The 17,635-nt window shown below is 40.2% G+C and overlaps 1 protein-coding gene across 1 annotated transcript in view; it reads left to right on the forward strand.

Moving 5' to 3' along the window:
• Positions 1-15,707, forward strand: part of LOC103606556 (zinc finger protein 569-like) — a 61,099-nt gene extending 45,392 nt beyond the window's left edge. Inside the window, 2 exon segments of the mRNA XM_008591133.1 lie at positions 14,267-15,396; positions 15,650-15,707. Coding sequence (XP_008589355.1) covers positions 14,267-15,396; positions 15,650-15,669 — 1,150 coding nt within the window. The 3' untranslated portion in view covers positions 15,670-15,707.
• Positions 15,708-17,635: the final 1,928 nt, after the last annotated feature.

The following is a 17,635-nucleotide window of genomic DNA, read 5'->3' on the forward strand; positions in this document are numbered from 1 at the left end:
GTAAACAGAGGTGCAAATCCTCCACCATGACACATAATAGACTCATTCCTGTAGTACTTATAGTATGATTATGTTTATTCCACTTTAGATCTGGGGTGTGGCCTTTGGTCCGAGTGGAGCCAATAGGACTCCAATCAATGACATTTCCATAGGAAGTATTAACCAGTACTCGGGCTGTTTCTCCCCTACAAGTAGTCCAGGGAGCCCATTGGGGCAAGTGATTCAGAATAGGTGTTTGACAGGGAGGAATATGGGGTACAGAAGCGTTTGGATCAAATGAAGAATTGTGGAAACTATAGGCACTTAACAAAAACAGTCATTGTAAACTGTTCCTTATTTGTAGTATTTCTTGTAACAGTAAACCATGCCTGGGGTGCAATTTTGAGACAGTGATTACCATGTCCAATACAAATAGGAGGTCCCCCGATCCCACTGTATAATTTGTAACATTAGTCCCTACCCTCAGGCTTTAAAGGTCCTTGCTGGGAATATGGTCCAGGCATCCATCTAGAGTCATTAGTATACACTAACAGTGGGGCATCATACCAAGAAATGGCCCAATTAATGGGAGGATGTGGACTATAGGCCCAATAAGTATGATTATCAGCAGTGACAAAACCAACCTGAGCGTACACCAAAGCCATCAAGGCCATAAACATTGCCGATGCATTACCCCCATGACCATGTTATTTGGTGATCTTATTCGCTTCTTGAGTCAATTTCTTTATCTGTCCCCAAGTTGGTATAGTCGCCATTTGAGTGCTTGGTAATGGATAACAAAACATTTTCCGGCTATTTGGGTCAATCTGAAGATCTGCTACGCCTTTCCGAACCTCTTCCATTTCCTTCTTTCTCTTTTGAGCCATTTCTCAGTTTAATCCTCTTATCCGGTATCCAAAAGGATTCAGTATCTGTGGATATATAAGCATAACCTCTGCCCAGTGGTTAATTACTGCCGGAAGCCAAAGGGATTTTAGTGTATCATAATAATATATAGGTTGTTGTAGTGGTTCACTAGATACATGTGCCTATTATCTTTCAGCTGGTGTTGAATTTTCTGCATTTCTATTCAAAAAATTATGAGTAAATAGAACTTGGGCTATTCATCGTTTTGGGGATTTCATATAGTCTCCCCCTTTGTGTTTTCATATTGAAGACTTAAGTGCCCTATTATGCCATTCAACAACAGCTTGACCTGTACTATTATAAGGGATACCAGTAAAATGTTTGATATTATAAGTCTGGAAAAATAACTGACATTTCTTAGATAAATATGAAGGGGCATTGTCCATTTTTAACCGTATAGGAATTCCCATGACAGCAAAAGCCTCCAAGAGATGAGAAATAACTGCATCAGCATGCACAGTTGCGAACGGTGTTGCCCACATAAAGCCTGAAAAAGCATCCACAGAAACATGAACATATTTCAATTTACCAAATTCAGGAACAATAGTAACATCCATTTGCCATAACTGTAAAGGAGCATTCCCATGGTCGTTGGCCCCGGCTGATAAAAGAACTGCATCTAATTTTTGACATATGGGGCACTGTGTACTATCGCACAGGCTTGAGTCCATGAAATATGATAATCTTGATGCAAAGAGTGAACATTACAATGAAAACAGGAATGAGCCTCAGTGGCCTGCAAAACAGAACCTACAAGAGTATTGATTAATGCATTACCTTTACTCAACGGTCCAGGCAAATTGGTATGAGTGCAAATGTGCGTGACAAAAAGAGGTGAAGAACGGGAGCGAATAACCTGCTGCAGCACGTGAAATAAAGTGTGTAATTCATTAGAATGAGAAGGAACAGTAACAGTTTCTATAGTTTCTATAACTGTCCACTTGGACAGCATATTGGGAATCTGAAAGAATATTCAAAGGAATATCTCCTACATCAATTAAAAGTAAATATATAGCGTATAATTCAGCTTTCTGAACTGAAGTATAAGGACTTTGAAGGACTTTATGGTTTACTGTGTTCGTATATCCTGCCAGGCCAAAATTGTTAGCATCTGTGAAATAAGTTTTTGCATTAGATCTAGGAGAACATGTAACACAATGAGGAAGGATCCAAGACGTTCTCTGCAGAAATTGAAGCATCTTATGAGAAGGATAATGAGATGTAAAACTTCCTAAAAATTCACTAACAGCCAATTGCCACCGTACATTCAAAGCATATAAGGATTGTATCTCTTTGTGAGACAAAGGCAGTACAATTATACAAGGATCTTGACCAGTTAATTGATGAAAACAGAGTCCTTTAGTAATCAAGACAGAAATTTTATCTACATATGTTTCCAATGATTTAGTAGTTTTACGCAAAAGAAAAAGCCATTCAATAATATTATCTTGTTGTAGTAACACACCGGTGTGTGAATGAGGTGTATGAAAAATCACAAATTGTAAATTTGTATAGTCAGTAATTCTTTGTAATTGAGCTTGTTGGACAATATTTTCCAATTGTTGTAACTCAGATTCAGCTTCTTGGGATAACACTTGAAAATAAATAATGCAATGCATATGTTGGGATACCCAATGAATGGCGAAGCCAATTTATATCTCCCAATAACTTCTGAAAATCATTTAAAGTCTGCAATGAATCCCTTCAAATTTGTACATTTGGGGGAATAATGATTTGTTCAGTAATCTTTTGTCCTAAATAAGAAAAAGGAGGCTGTGATTGAATCTTATCCTCCACAATTAAAGGACCAAAATCCTGAAGTGTGCCACGAATAATCTGTAACAATTCTGGGCAAGAAAATGTTGGAGGCATAGCAATTAAAATATCATCCATATAATGAGTAAAGTTCAAACTCAGAATGGAGGGCAGCAGCAAGAAGACTGGCATCGAATGTTCCTAAACCAACATCTTGACACACCTTTATAAATTGATCAGTACCTCCTCCAGATTGTTTGATTGGTTGTATTAGACTTTTACAGTCTGCACTGGCATTTTCATATGCAAGAGTCTTGAGCATAACAGCCTGAGCTGGGGCCGGCCTGTGGCTCACTCGGGAGAGTGCGGTGCTGATAACACCAAGGCCACGGGTTCGGATCCCATATAGGGATGGCCGGTTTGCTCACTGGTTGAGCGTGGAGCTGACAACACCAAGTCAAGGGTTAAGATCCCCTTACCGGTCATCTTTTATAAAAAATAAAAAAAATAAATAAAAAAAATAAAAAAAATAAATAACAGCCTGAGCTTGCTCATTACTAATTGCTCTTTTAACAGCAACATGAAGCCTAGCCAAAAAATCAGTATAGGGTTCATTAAGACCTTGCATTATCTTAAAAAAAGTTTGGGGCGATTGTCCTGAGTCTTGAATCCGCTGCTAAGCCGTAAGGCAAATTGCCTTTAATTGGGCAAGGGCAGCAGGGTTCATTTGAAATTGCTGTTGAAGATCAGCCCAGGCACCAGTACCTGTAAGTTGTTCCACATCAGGCCCTCCATTACGCTGATAAGCGTTTAGGCGAGACACTCTTTCTGCTTCATCTCGCCAACATGATTTAAACTGTATGTATTGAGGAGATTCCAAAGTCGTACGAGGAAGCATTTCCCAATCTTTTGGAATAAGTAAATTGTCCTCAGCAAAAGACATTAAAAGTCCAGTAACATAAGGGGAGGCAATAATATAAGCACTAACAGCCTGCTTAAGTATCTTTAAATATATTGAAAACTGACAGGATCATATTGCACTTAAAAAAATCCATTAGGAAATTCTTCATTAGGAGGCATTTCCTGTCTTAAAATGGGAAAATTAAAAAATCCATTAGGAGGCATGTCAGGAAGAGTCTTTTGGGGAGCCACTGAATCAGCATCTAACATAATCTTTGTCATTTGAGGCGAATTTGGAAATTTAAATATCCGATGTGGAATGCCAGGGGCAGAAGCAGATGGAGGGATTGATTTCTGCTGTACAACAGGGAAAGCTTGTGCATCCTGTAAGCAAGCCTCCAGTTTTTGAATAAGATCATCCAAAACATCCAATTTTGGATCGTCAGGGGTCTTAGGTAATGGTGGGTATGATTTAGATTGAATAAGATATTTCTCTTCTAATTCAGGTTTTGGAATCTCAGTCTCATCATCGGAAAAATCATAATGATCATCAGACTCTGAATTGGGCATGGGAGGGGCAGAAGGTTCAGGAGCAGTCTCATATATATGTGAAGAAAAAATTTTCTTTTGTGGCTTTTCTGAATCAGATTGAGGATGCTGACTGCTATGATCTGAATCAGATTGAAAAGGTTGTAAGGCTAAAGCCACCATGTTAAAAGCTGTCCATTCCTCTGCCGATATAACTTCTCCAGCCTGATGAGCTCTCCATAAAGATTTACCGACCTGCCTCCAAATTTTTTAATTGAATTGGTTCTTATTGTCTGGAGTAAACCAATAGCAATGTTTCTGTATCTTTTGTAATAATGAAAGTAAAACCTTCTCTTTAATTTTTAATCCTGAAGCAGTCAACAATGATTTCAATACTGCCATATAATTACTTAACGCTCACGGGGAATTCGCCATTATGCCCCGACTCTAAATTTCCCGAAGACATGGCGTAACTATTTGCCGTCAGTAAAAAACCTCCTCGGTCCCATTTGTTCCCGTGTCTTATCTTTCTCGCCCCATGTTGGGCACCAGATGTTGATTAAAACGATCAGAGACATGAAGGAAGACACAGCAGATGAGATGCAGGTGAAGAGTAGGGGGGCCACTGCTCTGTCAGGCAAGTAGCGCTGACCCAGCCACTGTTACAGCTTTTATTACATTTAGCAAGCTTGTGCATGTGAGATAAGTATTAATGCATAAATTCTCTTACACTTTTCTCAAGTAGGCCATTCCCTCCCTTCACAAGCACTTGGTTATCTATAATGCATATCCTGAGAACATCCCAAGAAAGTGTTCTCACAACTTCAAAGGTTCTCAAGGATTGCTTGCAATCCTTGACATTTCTTGGTTGTTTACTCGTATGCGAGTTCACCAAGTGAACATGACCTTGGGTGCTGACCACAGAAGTCGATTAACCATTTCCTTCAATACCATCACACTGGGAGTTAGAATTTCAGCATATGAATTCGGGGGGCGGGGAGACAAAAACATTTAATCTGGGACACTTTATTTGGGTTATGCATTAGTGTCCTAGGGTTACCATTACAAAGTACCACAAGTTGGGTGGCTTAAAAGAACAGAAATTTGTTGTCTCACAGCTCCAGAGGCTAGAATTTCAAAATTAAGGTGTCAGAAGGGCCATCCTGCCTGTAAAACCTCTTGGGAAATCATTCCTTGCCTCTTCCTAACTTTGGGTGGTTTACTGGCAATCTTTGACGTTCCTTGGTTTGCAGCAGCATAAGTCCAATCTCTGCCTTTGTCATCACGTGACATTCTCCCCATATGTCTATGTGCCTTCACATTACTATCTTCTTGTAAGGACACCAGTCATACTAGATTAGGAGCCTACCTCATTCCAATATGATCTGACCTTAACTAATTACATCTGCAGCCCTATTTCCAAGTAAGGTCACATTTTGAGATACTGGAGATTAGGACTTCAACATACCTATCTTGGAGGGCACATGATTCAACCCATAACAAGAGAATTGGCATCTATGTTCTTCTGTTCCTGTTGGTTGTAATAGAATACCTGAAAATTGATAATTTATGAAGAAATAGAATTTATTTCTTACAGTTTCAGAGGCTGGAAAATCCAAAATCCAAGGAACATATCCAGTGAGGACCTTGCTCTTGATGATTACTCTACAGCAATGCAAGGTGTCACGTGGTATTGGATGGCTTGAGCAAGAGAGATACTAAGCTCCTCTCTCACTCTCCTCATAAAGCCATCATAGTCACACACATGACTACTGTTAAACCATATTTGGGTTAAACCATTGACTAGGGCATGGTTCTCACAATCTAATTAATTACCTCTTCAAGGCCCCATCTTTCAGTTACCATAATAGCATTTCCCACCCTCCTAACACTGTCACCATGGGGTTAAGTTTCTAATACATGAAACTTTGGGGGAAACAATTCAGTCCTTCACAGCATCATTAAAATATCGAGTCTTCTAATCCAGAAACATGGGTTTTTAGTTGATTCTCTGGAAGTGCTGTGAAGTCATCAGTATTATTATTGCTGCTTTGAAGTTTCTCAGCTTTTTCCTTGGACTGCTTTAAAGATTTTTCTGTATTTCTGTCATTTTCAGCAGTTTGGCTATTATTTCTTTGGCTATGGTTTCCTTTGTATTTAGCTTGCTTATGGTTTGGGGGCTCTGGAATCTATGAGTCATCAGTTGGGAAAATCTATCTTTATCCTTTAAAATATTGTGTCATTCCTATTCTCTCTTTTTTCAGACTCCAGTTATATGTATGTTAGAACTTTTGACTACCTCTCATAAGCCTGTTATGCTCATTTAGTAAAAGAGATAAGTTTTTTTTGAATACCAGATATATGGAAAGTATTATATAAACTACATCATCAGTTGGTAAAACAAGTCTAAATGATGATGAAAAGAAAAACATAAGCTGTAGGGAAATAGTTGAGGTAAATGAGACTAAAATATAATGAGGTATCTTTTGTTCTATTTTCAATTGTGAGCTTTACTCTGTCTTTCATGAATGGCTGCATGACTGATCCCTTAATGAGTAGGTATTTGTTGTTTTAGGAACCAGTGGCATTGGAGGATGTGCCAGTGGACTTCACCTTGTAGAAGTGAAAACAATAAGACCATTATCAGGGACAGTGCACAGGGATGTGATCTTGTAAAACTATAGGAGCCTTGTCTCATTGGGTAAGTAGACCTTTATAATTACTATCGACTGCAGTATTTCCTTAAATGTCAAAATATGTGGGATTCTGGGATTTACAAGTGAGATTGGGTTGAGTTTGAGGGACAGAGATTTTTTATTTTATTTGTGCACAGAGACAAGATATTTAATTTTTATCTCAACGGGTGATAGTTTTTTTGTTGTTGTTTGTTTGGTTTTTACTTTAAAACATTGTAACTAGGGCTGGCCCGTGGCTCACTCGGGAGAGTGTGGTGCTGACAACACCAAGTCAAGAGTTAAGATCCCCTTACCAGTCATCTTTTAAAAAAAAAACATTGTAACTAGATAGCTGTGTTAGTCTGTTTTGTGTTGCTATAACAAAATTACTTGAGACTGGGCAATTTATAAAGAAGAGAGGTTTATTTGACTTACAATTCTGGGATAGCTGCATCTGGCACAGGCCTCAGGCTGCTTCTACTCATGGCAGAAATGTGGCAGCAACTGGAAGCTACAAGCAGATCACATGGCAAGAGGAAGAGAGAGAGAGAGAGAGAGAGAGAGAGAGAGGTTGTGCCAGGGTCCTTTAAATAATCTGGTCTCACAGGAACAAATACAGCAAGAACTCACTCACTACCCCTCCTTCCCCAGGGAGAGCATTAATCCATTCATGAGGGATCTGCCCCCATGACTCAATCAGCTTCCAATACTGCCACATTCGACATCAACTTCCCACATGAGTTTTGGAGGGGACAACACATCCAAACTCCTTCATTCTGCCCCTGGCCCCCCAAAACTCATGTCACTCTCACATACAAAATACAGTCATTCCATCCCAATAGTCCCAAAAGTCTTAGCTTGCTTCAGCACCAACTTAAAAGTCCAAAGTTTCATCTGAGACCAAAAGCAAAAGTCCTTCCAGCTGTGAACCTGAAAAACAAAACCAAATTTATCTAGTGCCAAGATACAATGGTAGAACAGACATTGGGTATACATTCTCATTCCAAAAGGGAGGAATAGGCCAGAAGAAAGGAGAAACAGGCCCCAAACAAGTCCGAAACCCAGCAGGGCAGACATTATGTCTTGAAGCTCCAAAATAATGTTCTTTGACTCCAAGTCCTACATCCTGGGCACAATTGGGCATCTGGGCCCCCAATGCATCAGGCAGCCTTGTTCCCACAGCTCTGCCAGGCACAGCCCAGTGGGCCACGCTGGTGCCTGTGGCATTTCCAGGCCTGCATTGCACATTACCAGTGGCCCCGAAGTTGTGGGGTCCTGGCAGCAGCCCTGCTACATTGGCTCTACTAGACATTTCCCTTGTGGCAGCTCTCTGGGGACTCTGACCCCATTTTCCTGCTTGGCATTGCTCTAGTAGATGTCCTCTGCAGTGGCTCCACCCCTGCAGCAGGTCTCTTCCTGGACCCCCAGGCTTTTCCATACATCCTCTGGAATCTGTGTGGAGGATGCCATGCCACCACTGTTCTCATGTCCTGCTCTTCTGCAGACTTAACACCACATGGACGCCATCAAGGTTTCAGGCCTCTTCTCTCCAGGGCAGCTGCATGAACCACAGTTGGGGCTGCTCCAGCCGGAGCAGCTGGGACACAGGGAGCAGGATCCTGAGGGCAGCTGTGCCCCAGGTCTGTCCTCCAGGATAACTCAGTCCTTATAGGCCTCAGGGCCTGTGATGGGTGGGGCCCCTTCCAAGTTTATCAAATGCCTGCAGGGCTTTCCTCTCATTTTCTCTGCTTTTAGTATCTGGCTGCCTCACCACCAAGATAATGTCTTTAGCAACCAGTTTATCGGCTTCACCCTTGCATTGTTTATGGGCTCTCCACTTCTTTACTGCATGAACAGGCTGCAAATTTTCCAAATCTTTATGCTCTGATTTTCTTTTTAATTCTGGCTTTCCATCATGATTTTGCCACCATAACTCACAGTAGGCTCTTAAAAGCAACCATGCAGCTTCCTTAATGCTTTGCTCCATAGAAATTTATTTGGCCAAATGCTCTGGTTCACAAGTCTTAAGTTCCACCTTCCACATAGTCCAAGGGCATGGACACAATGCAGCCAGGTTCCTTGCTATGGTGTAACAAGGTTGATCTTTTGTCCAATTTCCAATAAGTTTCTCATTTCTATCTGAGACCTCATCATCTGCATGGCCTTTACTGTACACATTTCTATCAGCATTCTACTCTCCACCACATAAGTCTCTAAGACATTTCAAAATTTCCCTCATCTTTCTGTCTTCTTTTAAGTCCTCCAAACTCCTTCAACCTTTGCCCATTGCCTAGTACCAAAGCTGCATCCACATTTTCAGGTATCTGTTTAGCAATATCCAACTCCTTGGTACCAATTTTCTGTATTAGTCCATTTTGTGTTGCTATAACAAAATTACCTGAGACTGGGCAATTTATAAAGAAGAGAGGTTTATTTGGCTTATGATTCTGAGACAGCTGCATCTGGAATGGGCCTCAGGCTGCTTTACTCATGGTGGAAAAGTGGCAGCAGCCAGCAGGTAGAAGCAGATCACATAGAGGAAGCAAGAGAGAAAGAGAGGATGTGCCAGGGTCCTTTAAACAATCAGGTCTCACGGGAACAAATAGAGTGAGAACTCACTCACTACCCCTCCTCCCCCAGGGAGAGCATTAATACATTCATGAGGGATCCACCCCCATGACTCAATCAGTTTCCACACTGCCACATTGGACATCAAATTTCCACATGAGTTTTGGAGGGGACAACAAATCCAAACTCCATCAATAGCCTTATTATGTTGCCTTGCAAGCATGAACATTCCTCTATCTCACTTCTTATGATGCAATTACAGGATCCACCATAAACACCCAAGCCCATACTTTGCTTGGAGTAGGATATCAGATTTTTAAATCAGATGTTGTCTTTTAAGTACGAAGAACCATATTAATAGATAACACAGGAAAATGGAGAAATGTCACAAAATAGTTAAACAAGGATCAGTTAACTGTCCCGACCCGCGGGATATTCAATGCAGACCTGGAGGGGGGAGTGGGAATTGGATGGGACAAGAGACGCGAGAGATGGGAGACAAGACAGTATTCTGATCAAGTCTCGTTTATTGATTCTTAGGTTACATCTTATATAGGAGAAAGCAGGCATGCTGCAAAGGGTCTGGAATGTAAAGATATGATAATATCTTGAGGAGAGACAAAGACAGGACATTCAAAGTAAAGGTTGCCACCCAGAATGTTTATAGTTAAACAGTTTCTAGAGAAGGATAAAAGGTCACTTGCAAATTAACTTGCATAGCCAGGAGCAATCAGTTTCTGGCATAAAGATTTCGAGGCAGTTATCATGTAAAGCACGGCCATCTGAGCAGATTGTCAAGGAGAAGCGGTCTCACAAGAAGGGGTGTGGAGCTTCAGGCCCCCAACAAAAATTGGCATTTTCTTACTTTATAGTCCATGAAGCTAAGGACCTGCCAGGCCCTTAGCTCATTTCTAAAGGAGAGTGACCAGACACAGTATCTGGCACACAGCTGCCACAAAAGCATGTGTCTGCCTACTTTCACCACAATTCATTGTAGCAGATTTTGTATCCTGAGCAAAAAGTGTAAACTAAATAAAGGTTAACAGCCTATCGGGGAGGGTGATGCCATAACTCTAGCAATTAGGTCACTCTGTACTGGATAGTGGCTCACTGCCTGTATCAATTAATAACTAAGTGACAACCAAGTAGGTAAGAGTCCCTGTAAATAACAGTTCATCTATCCATTGTGGTGTCAATAGCAACAATAGCAGTACTAGCAGGTAGCTTTGGAAATATTGTTTAGGGTCCTCTGTGATTTCTACGTACCTTTATCCATCTTCTCACACATCTCTGATCTCAGGGGAAGAGATGGCCCTCTTACATTGTTAGTCAATCTCTCCATTCTGTACCATAGATTTCATTCTTTTTCATTTGTTTTAGGAACTTGATTTAATGACTATTTCATGATTTCGTCTCTCCCTGTTCATCAGCTCCTTTACTTCTACTATCAGACATTCAGAATTTTTTCTTTCTTTTTAAAGGACATGTTGCCAACAGTAATTCAATGTTTATTTTTTCATTCCATTACCAACTTTTTCAAATTTGTAGCTAACAGCCTCAATTTCTATTCTCATGTAATCTTTGAATTAGATTCTTATCTTCTACTCTTATACTAAAATTATTTTTTAGAGACTCTTGAATTCTTTCTCAGTGGCAATGTGTTCTTAGTCCTTTCTGTGTTCAGTCTTTCTCCTGCATTTGATATTTGTCTTTGCTTATGTGACCTGATCACATTATTTTCTGTTCTAATCTCTTTTCAAATTCTTTTTCATTAGCTTCACTTCCTAACACATGTACATGTGCCTTTAAGGTTTATTTTCTACTTTTTTTTTATGTCAAAAAATCCATCCATTCTGATATCTTCAAATAGTCCTTCCAACATTATGTTAAGTGAAATAAGTCAGATACAGAAAGATAAATACCAAAAGTTCTCACTCACATGTGGGAGCTGAAAAAATATTTTTTATTTTAACTTTTAGAAATAGAAGAATTGTGGTTACTAGTGGCTGGGTAGGGTTGGGGGGCAGTGGCTGGTGAGAAGTTGGTTAATGGAAAAAAATTACAGCTAGATAGGAAAAATAACTTCTAGGGTACATAGTGCTAGGCATCTATTACCAACAATAATTTATTTTATGTTCTCAAATGGCTAGAAGAGAGGAACTCAAGTCAGAAAGCAATGATAAATTTTTATGATGATGGATATGCTAACTACTCTGATTTGATCATTACACATTGTATACGTGTATTAAAATATAACTCTGTACCCCATAAGTATGTACAATCAATATGTTTCAGGTAAAAAATAAATGAATTTTAAAAATCTTCCATGTCATTACTCCCTGATGTGATTTTTTTCAGCCCAAGTATATCATTTGTATTCTATCCCCATAGATTCCTCTGCTTATAGTCTGTCTTCACTTGAATGTCCCACTTAGCTTTTTTTTAAACATGTATTTGTACATATTTGTGGATTACACTGTGTTGTTTCAATACATGCATGTACTGTCCATTGATTCGCTTAAGATAGATGGCATAGCTTTATACCCATTCATCTACAATGTCCCCTCCACCTGTCCCCTTGCAGCCTCTGGTAACCATTCTGTCCTCTCTTGAATGTTTCGCTTGACTTTAAATCTCTTTAACTATAATATTGTTAAAGGCAAAATCTCAGATTTTTCCTGGTTGCCACTCCTTCCTTTCCCAATATTTGTATCATTAGTACCAATATCCTTTCAACCTCAGTTGGAAACCATTGTATCTCTATGAATCTTGTTTTCTTAACCTTCCCTATAATCTGCGTCAATAGTTTTTTTGTTTCTTTTTGTGTTTTAGGCTTACACCTATACTGAATTCTTACTAGTATTATTTCAATCCAGGCCCATATCATTTTATTATACTTCCTTCCTGAATTTGACCTTTATTCTCTAATTATCCCTCTTTGATGGAATTAACAGGCATTTTTATCTAAAAGATATTTCTAATGTCACTGTTATGATAAAAAACTTCAGTTTGCTATCTCCTGCTATATGACATTGAATTTGTTTGCTTAATTGTTAGAGCTCTTTATTATCTGATCCCATTTCACTTTTCTTGTTTTTTACAAAGATATACATTTGTATTAGTCTCATTATCATTTAGTCAGATCATTTATTTTATTGTATCTTTATCTTTCATTTTACCTTGCACTTCGTCTCCATGCTATTCTTTCTTTTACCACACTTATTGGGATAGAATGAGGGTACTTCAAAAAGTTCATGGAAAAATAGAATTAAAAGATAATGTGAATCTTTCCACAAACTCTCTGAAAACCCCTCTTATATTTGGTCTTTGTCCCTGATTCCTGACATAGAGCTCCTAAAACTCTTGGAATTTCCTGAGTGATAGGAATGTCTTTTGTTATTCATCTTGCACCACTTTTGGTCACACGTGAGTTTATGCTAATGAGGTGAAATAGGGTGGCACTCCTAGATAGCCTTAGAAGTGGGTCTGGCCACCAGAAAAACCAAGCAATTAGCAGGCTAGTATTTTGTGCCCCACCCACTAACCTCTGGGAAGGAGAGTGGGAGGGCTGGAGATTAAGCTCTATAAAAATGTTTTAAATGAGATTGAAGGAGCTTTCAGCTTGGTGAACACATAGAGGTACTGGGAGGGTAGCATTCATGGAGAGAGCATTGAAGCTCCATGCCCCTCCACCTCTACCCACCTTACTCCATGCATCTCCTCCATCTAGCTGTCTCTGAATTATATCCCTTATAATAGGCTAGTAAATGTAAGAAAAGTGTTTCCCTGAGTTATGTGAGCCATTTGAGCAAATTGCCAAATCTGAGGAGGAGGTCTTAGGAATCCTCAGTCTACAGCTGATCAGTGAGAAGTATGAGAGGCTCAGCCTTGTGATTAGGATCTGAAGTGGATGCAGTCTTGTGGGACTGAGCCCCTTAACTTGTGGGATCTGATGTTAACTCCAGGTAGATAGTGTAAGAATTGGATTAAATTGTAGGATATCCAATTTTCCCTAGAGCTGGAGACTTTGGGGGGAGAACAGCCACACATTTGGACACCGCAATATCCTGTGTTGAGTGTGAGTATAGAGAAGAAAACTGGTTTTTTAATATGGTTTGTCAGAAATACTGTGTGCGTAGAGAAACACTGTTTCTTTAGTCCTACCTATATCGAGTCTTGTCTTCTTTAAATTTCAGTATTAATCAGGCCCTATACTATATAATCTAATGTTTAATTATAAGATTGTTTCATTTTTATTATATTTTTCTCTGTAACTGATGAATGAGTCTTATTTTCCTCTTTTGTATTTCAGAGGAAAGAGATAGTATATTCTACTAACATCAACTCCGAAGCAGAGGATTTCTGAAAAACAAATAATGTCATGGCATGATTTAAGAAAAAAAAAATTTGTTTTTGTGACTGGTAAGGGGATCGTAACCCTTGGCTTGGTGTCACCCGAACCGCGCTCAGCCAGTGAGCACACCAGCCATCCCTATATAGGATCTGAACCCGTGGCCTCGGCGCTCCCAGTGCTGCTGCACTCCCAGCGCCACACTCTCTTGAGTGAGCCACGGGGTCGGCCAGATTTAAGAAATTTTTTTAAGTGATGATTCCTAATTCTTCACATTAGACAAACTGGAATTTGATGACTAGTTTGAGATTACAAGGAAAAGCAATTCAAGAGAAAAATCAGGAATATAATAATTTGGGGAAAATATTTAACCTGAGCTCAAACCTTTTTAACCAACTGAGAGTTTCTGTAAGAAAAAGTCCTCAGAATTAAGACATACATGGTAGAAACTTACACCATAATTCTGCTTCAATTGATTTTTTTAAAGGCAACTCATGAATGAAAAATAATGACATATAAGAAAGGATACATTTGTATCTCAAACCTTACTTATTCTGGAAACAACTTAAATGTAAAGCCATAGTTTATTTGTGATGGAATCTGAGAAACTTTCTATGAAAGAGAAATCTTATCAGTGTACTGAATGTGGGAAAGTCTACACTTGTATTGTATCCCTTACCCAGCATCAGAAAACACATATTGGAGAAAAACCTTACAAATGTAAAATATGTGGTAAGTCCTTCAGCCGGAACACTAATCTTATTCAACATCAAAGAGTACATACTGGAGAGAAACCTTATGAATGTAGTGAATGTGGTAAAGCTTTTAGTCAGAGCACTAATCTCATTCAACATCAGAGAGTCCATACAGGGGAGAAACCTTATGAGTGTAATGAATGTGAAAAAGCCTTTAGTCATAGGTCATCCCTTAGAAATCATGAGAGAATTCATACTGGAGAAAAACCCTATCCTTGTAATGAATGTGGAAAAGCTTTCAGCCATATTTCAGCCCTTACTCAACATCATAGAATTCATACCAGAAAGAAACCATATGAATGTACTGAATGTGGGAAGACCTTCAGCCGCAGCACACATCTTATTGAACATCAAGGAGTTCATTCTGGAGAGAAATCCTACCAGTGTAAAGAATGTTGGAAAATTTTTTGCCACAGCACATCACTAATCCGGCATCAAAGAACTCACACCGGAGAGAAACCTTATGAATGTAATGAATGTGGGAAAGCGTTCAGCCATACCCCAGCCTTTATTCAACATCAGAGAATTCATACTGGAGAGAAACCCTATGAGTGTAATGAATGTGGAAAGGCCTTCAATCGGAGTGCACACCTTACTGAACACCAGAGAATTCATACTGGGGAGAAACCCTATGTTTGTAAAGAATGTGGAAAAACCTTCAGCCGAAGTACACATCTTACTGAACACTTAAAAATTCATAGTGGTGAGAAACCCTATCGATGTAATGAATGTCAGAAACTATTTTGCTATAGAGCATCACTAATACGACATCAGAGGACTCATACCGGAGAGAAACCCTACCAATGTAATGAATGTGGGAAATCTTTCAGCTTAAGCTCAGCCCTTACTAAACATAAGCAAACACATAAGGGAAAGAAACCATATCAGTATAATAAATGTGGAGATGTTTTTTGTCATAATACATCTTTAATTAGACATCAGAGAACTCATTTCAGAAATGAAATCCTGGGCCGGCCCGGTGACGCACTGCTATAGTGCGCCGCTTGGGAAGCGCGGTGGCGCTCCCGCCGAGGGTTCGGATCCCATATACAGACCAGCCGCTCACTGGCTGAGCAAGGGGCAGGAGCAACGCCGAGGGTTGCGATCCCGTGGCCGGTCCTGGTCCGGTATGGGTGCGACACTGAGGGTTGCGATCCGTTGCCGGTCACGAAAAAAGACAAAAAGGAAAAAAAAAAAAAGAAAAAAAATAAATGAAATCCTAACAGAGTAATGAGTGTGGTAAAGCCTGCAGCCATAGGTTATCACTTACACCGGAGCACTCACAGTGGCAAGAAACTCTAGAATTGTTATGCAAGAAAAACAGGGCAACACTCATTTACTCAATATTACACTGTTTGCACTGAGAAGAAACACTGTTCCCATAATTAATCTGAAATGTGTATTATCATGGACAGAAAAAGTTATAGTTGGACTGTCTGTTCATCCAAAACTGAGGTTTGTTTCTTAAAGACATATTTAGAAAATTATTTTCAGAGATGAATTACTAAAAATGTATACATTTGCTTATAATAAAAGCCTTTTTTTTTTTTTTTCCTTTTTTTGTCTTTTTTCGTGACCAGCAACGGATCACAAACCTCAGTGTCGTGCCCGTTCTGGACCGGGACCGGCAACGAGATCGCAACCCTCGGTGTTGCACCCGCACCTCGCTCAGCCAGTGAGCAGCTGGTCCGTATGTGGGATCCGAACCCTCGGCGGGAGCGCCGCCATACTCCCAAGCGGCGCACTGTAGCCGTGCGTCACCGGGCCGGCCCATTAAAAGCCTTTTGATGTACACAATAATTTTAGTGGGATGATGAAAATTGTTTACTGTATAAATAATCCCTTATCTTTTTAGCAATTCATATGTTATTTTGTAGTGTTAAAAAGTTTATAGAGGGCCAGCCCAGTGGTGCACTGCTACAGTGCGCCGCTTGGGAGCGCAGTGGCGCTCCCGTCGAGGGTTCGGATCCCACATACAGACTGGTTCCCGCTCACTGGCTGAGCGAGGAGCGGGCGCAGCACCGAGGGTTACGATCCCGTTGCCGGTCCCGGTCCGGTACGGGCGCGACACTGAGGGTTGCAATCCGTTGCTGGACACAAAAAAAGACAAAAAGGAAAAAAAAAAGTTTATAGAGGGCCGGCCCGGTGGCGCACTGGAGAGTGCGCCACTTGGGAGCGTGGCGGCACTCCCGCCAAGGGTTCTGATCCCATGTGGAGACCGGTTCCCGCTCACTGGCTGAACATGGTGCGGGTGCAACACCGAGGGTTGCAATCCCGTTGCTGGTCAGTAAAAAAGACAAAAAGGAAAAAAAAAAAAAGTTTATAGAAGGTTTGGGCCGAGCCCGTGGTGCACTCGGGAGAGTGCGGTGCTGGGAGCGCAGTAGTGCTCCCGCCCCGGGTTAGGATCCTATATAGGGATGACTGGTTCGCTCACAGCGCTCACTGGCTAAGCGCAGTGCAGCCAATCTCAAAAAGGACAAAAAAAAAAAAGTTTATAGAAGGTTTGGATAATAAAATCGACAAATTTGATTTACAGTCATAGATAAAAAATGTTTACTCCCACAGAGTATCTCCCACAGAGATAGTGTGCATTACTTTCTAATATTTATGGAATATTTTAAAATGTGTATGGCTGCAAATAAAATTGCAACAAACTCTCAGAGGGAAATATATACTCAGGGCCTCACTAGTTGTTTTTTGTTTGTTTGTTTTTAGGCCCTTATAATCAAAAGGTTCATTTAATTCTATTTTTCCACAAACTTTTTCAGGTACCCTATATAAGACTTGTAAATATTTTCTTCTTCTATTCTGTGGGTTATCTTTTCACTTGTTAGCGATATTCTTTGAAGCACAAAAGGTTTTCATTTTTATGTAGTCAAGCTTCTCTTTTTTTTTTTTTTTTCTTTTGTTTGTCTTTTTGTTGTAACCTAAGGTCACAAAGATTTACCCCTTGTTTTCTTTTAAGAGTTTTTTAGTTTTAGGTTTTACTTTTAGGTTTATGACCATTTTGAGTTGATTATTTTGTATATGGTGTCAGGCATGCGTCCACCTTCATTCTTTTTCATGTGAATCCAGTTGTCCCAGCACCTTTTGTTGAAAAGACTATTCTTTCGGGCCGGCCCGGTGGCGCACTGGATAAGTGCGCCGCTTGGGAAGCGCGGCGGCGCTCCCGCCCGAGGGTTCGGATCCCACATGCG

This window comes from Galeopterus variegatus, unplaced genomic scaffold, assembly GCF_000696425.1.
Source record: "Galeopterus variegatus unplaced genomic scaffold, G_variegatus-3.0.2 Scaffold6685, whole genome shotgun sequence".
NCBI lineage: Eukaryota > Metazoa > Chordata > Mammalia > Dermoptera > Cynocephalidae > Galeopterus > Galeopterus variegatus.